Source organism: Petromyzon marinus, unplaced genomic scaffold (genome assembly GCF_048934315.1).
Source record: "Petromyzon marinus isolate PM22_M1 ecotype Great Lakes invasive population unplaced genomic scaffold, UKy_Petmar_22M1.pri1.0 PM_G_Scaffold_3, whole genome shotgun sequence".
NCBI classification, from domain to species: domain Eukaryota; kingdom Metazoa; phylum Chordata; class Hyperoartia; order Petromyzontiformes; family Petromyzontidae; genus Petromyzon; species Petromyzon marinus.
Window position 1 is genome coordinate 5,798,887 of NW_027422872.1, and position 10,870 is coordinate 5,809,756.

The 10,870-nt window shown below is 51.2% G+C and overlaps 2 protein-coding genes across 2 annotated transcripts; both read right to left on the reverse strand.

Annotated features, from left to right (window-relative positions):
• Positions 1-211: 211 nt before the first annotated feature.
• Positions 212-2,443, reverse strand: LOC142915341 (cyclin-J-like). The gene is made up of 4 exons (XM_076061176.1): positions 2,378-2,443; positions 1,656-1,863; positions 1,422-1,534; positions 212-442 (listed from the first exon to the last, which is right to left on the reverse strand). The coding sequence occupies exons 1-4, from the start codon at positions 2,441-2,443 to the stop codon at positions 212-214; spliced, it is 618 nt and encodes a 205-aa protein (XP_075917291.1).
• Positions 2,444-5,061: 2,618 nt separating this feature from the next.
• Positions 5,062-9,711, reverse strand: LOC142915342 (E3 ubiquitin-protein ligase Mdm2-like). Its single transcript, XM_076061177.1, has 5 exons — positions 9,652-9,711; positions 8,835-8,909; positions 7,903-8,036; positions 7,333-7,571; positions 5,062-5,099 (listed from the first exon to the last, which is right to left on the reverse strand). Exons 1-5 carry the CDS (start codon positions 9,709-9,711, stop codon positions 5,062-5,064), a joined length of 546 nt encoding a protein of 181 aa, XP_075917292.1.
• Positions 9,712-10,870: the final 1,159 nt, after the last annotated feature.

The window sequence follows — 10,870 nt, forward strand, 5'->3', positions numbered from 1 at the left end:
ATAAATAAATTAATGCAAACCGACACACCTGATGACGACCGTTTGTGTTATGGTCGAAACGGCGTGAGAATTTTTATTGTTTATATATATTTAATTATTTTATTGTTTCCCTTCAACGTGACTTTACCGAAAGAGCTAAGAATATCAACATTCCGACGTTGGAAAAAAATATATTCGGTGACGTTTCAGGCACTGCCCCTTCTGTCGCCGGTCACCTTAGCGCTGCAAGGCCGGTGCCTACGAAGCGCTCCTCTACAGCTCTGCGAGCACCTTGCAGGGCGAGCTGAAGGAAGTGGGCCGTGTACTTGATGGTGTACGCGTGCCGGTAGGACGAGCCTCCAGCCGGGGCGTCCTCATGCCGCGACAGCCACAGGAAGTAGTCCACGAAGTGCGCCGCTGTGGGCGTGCACAGGTTCCAGTCGAGTGTACACAGCAGCAGGAACTGTGCAGGGGGGAGGCAGACGGGAGAGTGGGCTGGCACGGCACAGCTGCCACCACTCCGTGAAGCATTCAGTCCGCCACGCTGTTGCGTGTTGCCTGGAGGGTTTATTTGGTGCGTGGCTCGCAAAACAGTTCAAATGTCTGGTCAAGGAGTCAACTCGGCCCTTCGTCTGCACGGGTAAATGCAATGACCATCATATTAAATTTCGATTTAAAGCTTTCGTGACTGCAAGGATTCATCTTCTTTGGTTCTTTCGGTAAAGTCACCACGTAGAATGAGAATAAAATAATACATTGATAAAATAACAATAATATTCTCATTATTGTGTTATTTATTTTATCAAGTTATTATTTTATTCTCATTCTACGTGACTTTACCGAAAGAACCAAAGAAGACCATCATATTCTTTTGGGTCTTTCAGTAAAGCCACGTAGATTGAAAAATTAACAAAAAATATCACGACGTTTCGATCGCAACGCAAGCAAATCGTCACGGGGTGATTGTTTTACGGAGAGACTGAGCCCCACCATAGGAAGGGAGAATTTCCTGCACCACTCCACGTTCATTCGTCAGGTCTGCTGTGGTAATGTTATTCTGCAGCTTTTGCCTTCCTGTTATCTAGTAAGAAGACACGCTTCTATATTCAAATTCGGGCTGTACATTCAAATTGTTTACAGAATAATTAGTTGGCATGAAACAGAGATGATGTGTTCATACTCTTTGGGTCTTTGACGTTTCGATCGCAACACAAGCAATCACCTGAGGACAACTGCTTGTGGTGCCATCGAAACGTCGTGATTTTTTAAAATTATTTTTCCATCTACGTGACTTTACCGACAGACCCACAGAGTAATATTGTAAAGTAACAAGACGAAACAATTGGTTTCTTGAATCAAATCGTGACCTTCAATCATGACAATGCACCGAACGGTTCTGGGGTGAAACATTGCATGCCGAATTAATAGGGGCATGCAGCTACCTCCGTCTGCTGCAATTCCTCCTTGGACAGACTTAGCCCTTGCTTGGTCATCACCTCCAGCCGGTTCACCCAGTCCAGTCGCGGCACCTGCTCATCCATCTCCTCGAACTTGGCTGCGCAGGGTGTCAGGGACACGCATGCCGACGGTGAACAAGCGACCAAGCGTACGAGCGAGAGATGAGCGAGTGATCGGGTGATCGGGTGGGTGGGTGGGCACGTGAGCGATTGACCGACCTGCTATAATGAGGTAGCAGATTGAGCAGGTGTAGAGGCAGAGGACGGTGATGTCGTGGCGGTCCATGAACACGTCTAACATCGCGATGGCCAGGTGGTGCGTGGCCACACCCAGCTGCAGCTGCTCGCTAGTTGCCAGGAGGTCGACGAAGTGGCGACGGAGGTGCAGCTTGGGCGAGCGTGCGCAAAACCGAGGCAGCGACAGCTCCTGCGAGGGGGAAAAAACAGAGGACACGGGGTTGGGAGAGCAGTTGGGACGCTGTAGAGTTGGGTCAAGAGGTCATGAGGTGTTTTGAAACGATAATAGATTATTCTGGGGGTCTAAGGAGGCGACGTGCCCGGTTACGGTCGGCCACAGCAGTTAATTTTCGCTGTCACGCAAACCAAGAGTGACAAAAGCCACGGGCCAAATTGTCTCCCTGTTCAAGCGAGTGAAAGATGGCGAAGAACTCATTCGGTAGTCCTCAGCCTATGATGAAAAAAAACCATAAGGTGTGGAGATCCGTACCTCCAAAGCACAGCCATTTTTATTCTTCCACAAGGTACCGTATCGCTCGTGTTATAGTCCCCGGAGAGATAGGGGGCCGGGTCGACCCGCTGGCCAGGATTGAACTTGCAACTTTCCCACTGCGAGTCGAGCACTCAAACGTACAAGCCGTGTAAATCAGTCCGTGGGATTTGCGTCTGCGTGTAGGAGGCCTATTAATGAGAGAGGCGGATACCTTCTCTCGAAGGACGCGGTAGACGTCGTCTGCCAACTCGCCTTGCCACCACTCGCTTCTGTCCATGTCTTGGTTAGTCGCTCGCGCCCTGTGCTCAGGAGTTTATTACTTGGTCAGGCACGTGCTGGGTACACACAAGTGTTCACGTGTGGAGTTTATTACTTGGACAGGCACGTGCTGGGTTCACACAAGTGGAGTTTATTACTCGGACAGGCACGTGCTGGGTACACACAAGTGTTAACGAGTGGAGTTTATTACTCGGACAGGCACGTGCTGGGTTCACACAAGTGTTCACGAGTGGAGTTTATTACTTGGACAGGCACGTGATGGGTGCACACAAGTGTTCACGAGTGGAGTTTATTACTCGGACAGGCATGTGCTGGGTACACACACAAGTGTTCACGTGTGGAGTTTATTACTCGGGCAGGCACGTGCTGGGTACACACAAGTGTTCACGTGTGGAGTTTATTACTCGGGCAGGCACGTGCTGGGTACACACAAGTGGAGTTTATTACTTGGGCAGGCACGTGCTGGGTACACACAAGTGTTCACAAGTGGAGTTTATTACTCGGGCAGGCACGTGCTGGGTACACACAAGTGGAGTTTATTACTCGGACAGGCACGTGCTGGGTGCACACAAGTGGTCACGTGACAGATTTGACGTCACAGCTCACTTGCCGTGCAAAAAATAAATACATTATTGAGCCCCCCCCCCCTAAAAAAATTATACAAAAGTGTATTTTCATAATTTGTGCATGGTGTACAGTCTGGAAAGTACCCACATGGCAAATTTCCAGTTTGTTGCATGTGGAGAAGTACAGACAACACACACAATCACAACTTTGCCTTTCATATATATGGAGATTACCACAGGTTACGCCACGGGCACTTCGTGCTCAACAGAGCATTAAGAATAAAGGCAGAATTTTCACAACACTTGGAAAAGAAACTACATTTGCAATTTTTTGCAAAAAAAAAATGAACACATTTTCCCATGTGTAAAAAATAAATGCAGTTTGTTATTGACACGTGTGCAAACTTCATAATGCATTTGCTTGAGCAACACCGATTGCATTATTGACGAAATCTTAAAAGTGCTCATGCTAAACCGGCTTCCAAACGTCTCAAGCTCACACCCTACCCCCCGCTATGCATGTGGAATAATGTAAAAAATGTGTCCCGTTATGATGAAAAACAAAACAAAGTCTTACCAAACACTGTCCATTATTACACGGCGGGAAGGGAAATCGTTCAAGTAACAAACCGTGATTGTTTAAACGCCTCAATATGTCACGATATAGTCTAAATACAGCAAGTCTCAAGTCTTTCACGGTAACTACGGACGGAGCGGGCAGCACGCAGCCACGTGGGAGTCGTCACGTGACGCAGCCGCCGACTCCCAGGACTCTCCACGCTCCCGGAAGTGCTGCTGAGCGCCGGAAGCCGGAGGTGACGCGTCATCCGTGAGCCAGAGACTCCTGATTGGATGAGGTGTGGGCGTGGCCGCACCCGTGGGGGAGGCGACGGCCAGGGGATAAAGGGGGGGGGGGGAAAGACCCACACAGACCCATAGAGACCCACAGAGACCCATACTCACAGAGACCCATACTCATAGAGACCCACACAGACCCATAGAGACTCATAGAGACCCACAGAGACCCACAGAGACCCACACAGACTCACAGACTCATAGAGACCCATACTCACAGAGACCCACAGAGACTCATAGAGACCCATACTCATAGAGACCCACACAGACTCACAGAGATCCACACAGACCCACAGAGACACCCACAGAGACTCATAGAAACCCACAGAGACACCCACAGAGACTCATAGAGACCCACAGAGACACCCACAGAGACTCATAGAGACCCACAGACACCCAAAGAGACTCATAGAGACCCACATAGACTCACAGAGACCCACAGACACCCACACTCACATAGACCCACAGACCCATACTCATAGAGACCCACACAGACCCACAGAGACACCCACAGAGACCCATACTCATAGAGACCCACACAGACACCCACAGAGACCCATACTCATAGAGACCCACATAGACCCACAGAGACCCATAGAGACCCACACACACTCACAGAGACCCATACTCATAGAGACCCACACATACTCACAGAGACCCACATAGACTCACAGAGACCCACACTCATAGAGACCCACACAGGCCCACAGAGACCCATACTCATAGAGACCCACACAGACCCACAGAGACCCATACCCACAGAGACCCACAGAGACCCATACTCATAGAGACCCACAGAGACCCACAGAGACCCATAGAGACCCACACAGATACCCAGAGAGACCCACACTAACAGAGACCTAAGTAAAACTAAACTAAGTGTATTGCCACCAGGGTGTAAGGGAGCCCCCCACTGAGCTGCTGTGCCAATCTTGATCCACGCGAGCGGCCTGCCCTGCACCAAGTGAAAGCAGCTCCGTCAGGTCGCTCGTCGAGTGGGAACGGCGTTAGAGCGGCCAGGAGAATAATCCTCGCACTCTTAAGACGCACCACTCGGATCGCTAGGGATGGGTTAGCGCGTCTCCCACGTGCGTGTGAATATTCACAGAGGGTGGACGTGGATGTAAGATAATTTTGTCGTGACGGTGGTCGCAGCTGCTGCGAGCTGCTAAGAGACACTTGCCCCTACAGTCTGTTAGATGCCACACAGGGGGCCTTCACTGGAGGGGTTTGCTTTGCCGCACCAACGCTCCCCACACACACAGTGCACACACGGTGAACTCGTAAAGTGATGCCAGGAAACGATGAGGTAAAATGTGCAAAAGTTTAATATATTAAACGGCAATAAACGCATTCAAGAGTGCGAGTGAGGTAAAAAAATAGAATTTCTACATTGAGGTAAACATTTTTTTATATTCTGAGGTAAAAGCAAATCTTTTTTACATTGAGGTAAAAAAATAACATTCTGAGGTTAATTTTTTTATAAACATTCTGAGGTAGACAAAAAAATATTTTGAACATTACGAGGAACATTTTTTTTACATTCTGAGGTAAAAACATGAACATTAAATTGTCCTTAAGGAGACATAAATTAACAAACGCTCTCTGTGTATCTATCTGTCTCTCTCTCTCTCTCTGTGTATCTGTGTCTATGTGTGTCTGTGTGTCTGTGTGTATCTGTGTCTGTGTATCTGTCTCTCTGTGTGTCTCTGTGTGTGTATCTTATCTCAGTCAGTCGACCCGTGGCACCTGGGTCTGCCCCGTGACCTCCTGCCAGCGGTCGTTCGACACTTCACGTGGCCTCAAGGGGCACATGTCCTGGCACAAGCGTCGTGGTGACGCGAATGGCAGTTGTTGTTATTGTTGTGCATGTCTGTGTGTGTGTGTGTCTGTGTGTGTATGTCTGTGTATTTTGTACCATCGGACACTCCACCCCCACAACTCCCAATCGGTGATGGGGCAGTTGTGGAGAGAGTGGAGAGTTTCCCATACCTGGAAAGTGTGCTTATGATTGGCTCCAGTTTAACAGCAGAGGTCTCACTCCGAATCAGTCGAGCGGCAATATCTTTTCATCGGTTGCGTCACGCTGTGTGGAAGCTACCTGGTCTGTCGCTCCGCACTAAGCTTCAGGTCCTCTCGGCCACGGTCATTCCCTCCCTTCTCTACGCTTGCGAAACGTGGACCCCCCTAATGGAACATCTTCGCCGGTTAGAAACATTTAGGCTGGCCTGCCTACGATCCATCCTGGGTTTAACCAGACTGGATTGTGTGAGGAGCTCACAAATCCTTGAAAGATCTGGGCAAGGTCCCATCGGTGAGCTCCTCCAGCGGGCAAGGCTGCGATGGCTGGGTCATGTAGCCCGCATGCCCTGCCACCGCATGCCGAAACAGCTTTTGTTCGGCCGGATTGAGGGGGCTAAGCGGGTGCGGCACGGGTTAGAGAAGAGATGGAGTGATGTGGTACAGGAGGACGTGGAGCTGAGTGGACTTGCCGATGACTGGTACCAGCGGTGTCAAGATCGGCCTCTGTGGAGGAGGCTCGTGAAGGATGCTACTGGGCAGTTGGAGGTAGTCGCACTCCAACAACAATGGAGGGCGGAGGAGCGATGCTCAGAACGAGCGGAGCGCCGGGTGGCTAAAGCACAGCAGGTTGGCACAGTAGGGGGCACAGGTGGTGCATCAGCCAGTCATCTCAGTCAGTTGACCCGTGGCACCTGGGTCTGCCCTGTGACCTGCCAGCGGACGTTCTGCACTTCACGTTGCCTCAGGGTACACATAGCCTGGCACAAGCGTCGTGGTGACGTCACCGCCACTTAGTGGCGAATGGCGGTTGTTGTTGTGTCTGTGTGTGTGTCTGTGTGTGTCTGTGTGTGTGTCGTGTCAGGACAGGAACGTGTGCACCACAGAGTGGATCTCCGTGCGGCAGAGTGGGCAGGCCATGCCACGCCGCTGCAGCTCCAAGGCGCAGCAGCGGCACGTGGCAAGGTGACCGCTGTCGCCGTGAACTAACGTGCAGCTACGCGGCTCACTCCGGCACACCACGCACTCACCCACGACAACACCACCAGCACCACCCACACCACCAGCACCACCCACACCACCAGCACCACCCACACCACCAACCACACCAACAACACCAACACTACCACCCACACCAACACCACCACCCACACCACCACCATCACCCACACCAACACCACCACCCACACCACCGCCACCACCACTGCCACCACCACCCACACCAACACCACCACCCACACCAACACCACCAACCACACCAACACCACCACCACCCACACCACCACCATCACAACCACCACCCACACCACCGCCACCACCACCCACACCACTACCACCACCACAACCACCCACACCACCACCCACACCACCACCACACAAACAGCACCACCACCGGTTGGAGCGCAAGATGGAGAGGAAGTGGTGGAGGTGGTGGTGACGTTGACACCGGCTGAAGGGAAAGAAAAAGAAGAGAGTGAGTGAGTGAATGTGTGAGTGTGTGAGTGAGTGTGTGACTGTATATGGGTAGCGGTAGTGTAGTAGTAGTTAGTGCTACGTCGCGCTATGAACCCGGGGAGGGAGTGAGAAGGAGGGAGGGAGTGAGGAGGAGGGAGGGGAACTTCACCTCGCCTGCTGTCGGCCGTCACTATGGAGAATGACTTCACAAACAGCGCTGCCACCGAGTGTCTGGAAGAGAGAGACAGGGAGATCCAGGCTGGGTTTGGATGCAGGCTCTATCTCCCGCCCCTCTCTCTCTCTCTCCACCCCTCTCTCTCTTGTGCTTGTTTATTTTTATTTCACTTTTTTTATTATAATTTTTCTATCTACGTGACTTTAGTGAAAGAACCAAAGAATATTCACCCACTCAATCACTCGCCCACTCACTAAACAGCTCACCCATCCACTCAATAATTCACTCCCCCACTAGCCTTCCCACTCACTCACTAAATAACTCATCCGCTCACCCACACTCACTCACCCACCCACTCTCTCTCCACCCTCTTTGTATCTCCCTCACCTGGGATCTCTGAGTGAGAATCCCTCCACACCAAACACCTCCCCCAGGGGGTCCCCGCCACACCTCACCAGGTACGGCCTCTCTACATCGTAAAGTTGTCTCCGCTTGATGTATTGTCCCACGTAGTGGTGCGCCTACATGGGACGCACACACAAACACACATGCACACACACACGCATGCATGCACACACACGAGTGGGTGACTGAGTGGGTGAGTAGGTGGGTGGGTGAGTGAGTGGGTGGGTGAGTGAGTGGATGAGTTAGTGAGTGGGTGGTTGAGTGATTGAGTGGGTGAGTGGGTGGGTAGGTGAGTGAGTGGGTGGTTGAGTGATTGAGTGGGTGAGTGGGTGGGTAGGTGAGTGAGTAGGTCAGTGAGTGGGTGTGTGGATCAGTGAGAGAATCAGTGAGTGGGTGGGTGGATCAGTGATTTAGTGGCATGGGCGGAAGAGATGGACTAGTCAGTGAGTGGATGGGTTAGAGGGTGAGTGGATGGGTTAGAGGGTGAGTAGAGTGAGTGGTTGGGTGAGTGAGTGGATGAGTGAGTGGTTGGATGAGTGAGTGTTAGTGTGTGGGTAAATGGAGTGGGTGAGTGGTTGGGTGAGTGGGTGGCTGAGTGAGTAGGTCAGTGAATGAGTGGGTGGACGAGTGGTTGGGTGAGTGGGTGGGTGAGTGTAACGTCTGTACTATGTTGAACTTCTTTCGCACCGCACGTAGCCATGTGTGATAATCCTGCAAATCCAAATTATACAGCAGGTGTCAGGGTCGCGATAGAATCCACGACCTCCTGTACACCAGGCGAGGTAGTCAACATCTCCTAGCCACCCTGATAATGATGATGGTGGGACCCACGACCTCCTGTTCACCAGGCGAGGTAGTCAACATCTCCTAGCCACGCAGATGATGATGGTGTTGGTGGTCGTGATGGGACCCACCTGCTCCCACGTGAATGTGTCGCCCTCGACACCGACCGACTGCAGCAGACGAAGCATCGCAGGCACCGGCTTCAGCTGCATCCCAGTGGACAGAGGCATCACGGAGCCACATGTCATCACTCACACAGACACAAAGGTCCCCCGTGTAGCCACGGCAGGCTATAGGGGCAAGTGCTGTTAGCGAAGAGAAGCACCTATCAAGGCTGCCGGCACTGTGGCACATGAGGGGGTGGGTGGCCAGCACCACGCCGAACCGCCTTTGTCTCCCCAGTGGCTTTGTTTACTACGACACACCGCTACACCAGCTACTCTTTTGAGTCAACCTAGGGGAGGCCCAGGACCGATTGTAGTGTATAGTAGTGTATATTACATTGTAGTGTATAGTAGTGCATAGTGTATAGTAGCGTATAGTACTGTAGTTTATAGTAGTGTAGGGTATAGTGAGTGTATAGTAGTGTAGTGTATAGTAATGTAGTGCATAGTAGTGTAGTGTATAGTAATTGTAGTGTATATTTGTGTATAGTGTACAGTGTATAGTTGTGTAGTGTATAGTAATGTAGTGTATAGTTGTGTATAGTGTATAGTTGTGTAGTGTATAGTAATGTAGTGTATAGTTGTGTATAGTATAGTGTACAGTGTATAGCGTACAGTGTATAGTATAGTGTACAGTGTATAGTATAGTGTACAGTGTAGTGTGCAGTGTATAGTGTACAGTGTATAGTATAGCGTAGTGTATAGTATAGCGTACAGTGTATAGTAGTGTACAGTGTATAGTAGTACACAGAGCACCGGTGAGCCCCCCCTAAAAGCGACTCACCAGAATGTTCCTGTGAGCTCCAGCAGCGGCCAGAGACAACCTGGAGTCACCGGCACTCATCACGGCAGTGGCCAGAGACAACCTGGAGTCACCGGCACTCATCACGGCAGCTGTGGAGACAGCAGGAAGACAGCGACACTCATCACGGCAGCTGTGAGACAGCAGGAAGACAGCGACACTCGTCACGGCAGCTGTGGAGACAGCAGGAAGACAGCGACACTCGTCACGGCAGCTGTAGAGACAGCAAGAAGACAGCGACAATCATCACGGCAGCTGTGGAGATAGCAGGAAGACAGCGACACTCGTCACGGCAGCTGTGGAGACAGCAGGAAGACAGCGACACTCGTCACAACAGCTGTGGAGACAGCAGGAAGACAGCGACACTCGTCACCGCAGCTGTAGAGACAGCAGGAAGACAGCGACAATCATCACGGCAGCTGTGGAGACAGCAGGAAGACAGCGACACACGTCACGGCAGCTTTGAGACAGCAGGAAGACAGCGACACTCGTCACGGGCAGCTGTGGAGACAGCAGGAAGACAGCGACACTCGTCACGGCAGCTGTGAGACAGCAGGAAGACAGCGACACTCGTCACCGCAGCTGTAGAGACAGCAGGAAGACAGCGACAATCATCACGGCAGCTGTGGAGACAGCAGGAAGACAGCGACACTCGTCACGGCAGCTGTGGAGACAGCAGGAAGACAGCGACACTCGTCACGGCAGCTGTGGAGACAGCAGGAAGACAGCGACACTCGTCACGGCAGCTGTGAGACAGCAGGAAGACAGCGACACTCGTCACGGCAGCTGTGAGACAGCAGGAAGACAGCGACACTCGTCACTGTGTGTGTACACTATGTGTGTACATTGTGTGTGTAAACTGTGTGTACACTGTGTGTGTGTCTACACTGTGTATGTGTACACTGTGTGTGTGTACATTGTGTGTGTGTACACTGTGTATACACTGTGTGTGTACAGTGTGTGAACACTGTGTATGTACAGTGTGTGTACACTGTGTGTGTGTACACTGTGTGTACACTGTATGTGTACATTGTGTGTGTACACTGTGTGTGTACACTGTGTGTACATTGTGTGTACATTGTGTGTGTAAACTGTGTGTGTGTACACTGTGTGTGTACACACACACAGTGTACACACACTGTGTGTGTGTACATTGTGTGTGTGTACACTGTGTATACACTGTGTGTGTGTAGTGTATGTA

What these genes read in the sequence shown, in the direction of transcription:
- LOC142915342 (XM_076061177.1), bottom strand. Translation starts at nt 9,711, where the DNA reads ATGAGTGCCGGTGACTCCAGGTTGTCTCTGGCCGCTGCTGGAGCTCAC. An exon ending in ACACATTCACGTGGGAGCAG is followed by an intron (nt 8,037 to 8,834) that starts GTGGGTCCCATC and finishes CGTCCCATGTAG; the next exon opens with GCGCACCACTACGTGGGACA. An exon ending in TTTTTCTTTCCCTTCAGCCG is followed by an intron (nt 5,100 to 7,332) that starts GTGTCAACGTCA and finishes GGTGCGGCAAAG; the next exon opens with CAAACCCCTCCAGTGAAGGC.
- LOC142915341 (XM_076061176.1), bottom strand. Translation starts at nt 2,443, where the DNA reads ATGGACAGAAGCGAGTGGTGGCAAGGCGAGTTGGCAGACGACGTCTAC. An exon ending in CTGCTACCTCATTATAGCAG is followed by an intron (nt 1,535 to 1,655) that starts GTCGGTCAATCG and finishes CACCCTGCGCAG; the next exon opens with CCAAGTTCGAGGAGATGGAT. An exon ending in AGGAATTGCAGCAGACGGAG is followed by an intron (nt 443 to 1,421) that starts GTAGCTGCATGC and finishes CCCCCTGCACAG; the next exon opens with TTCCTGCTGCTGTGTACACT.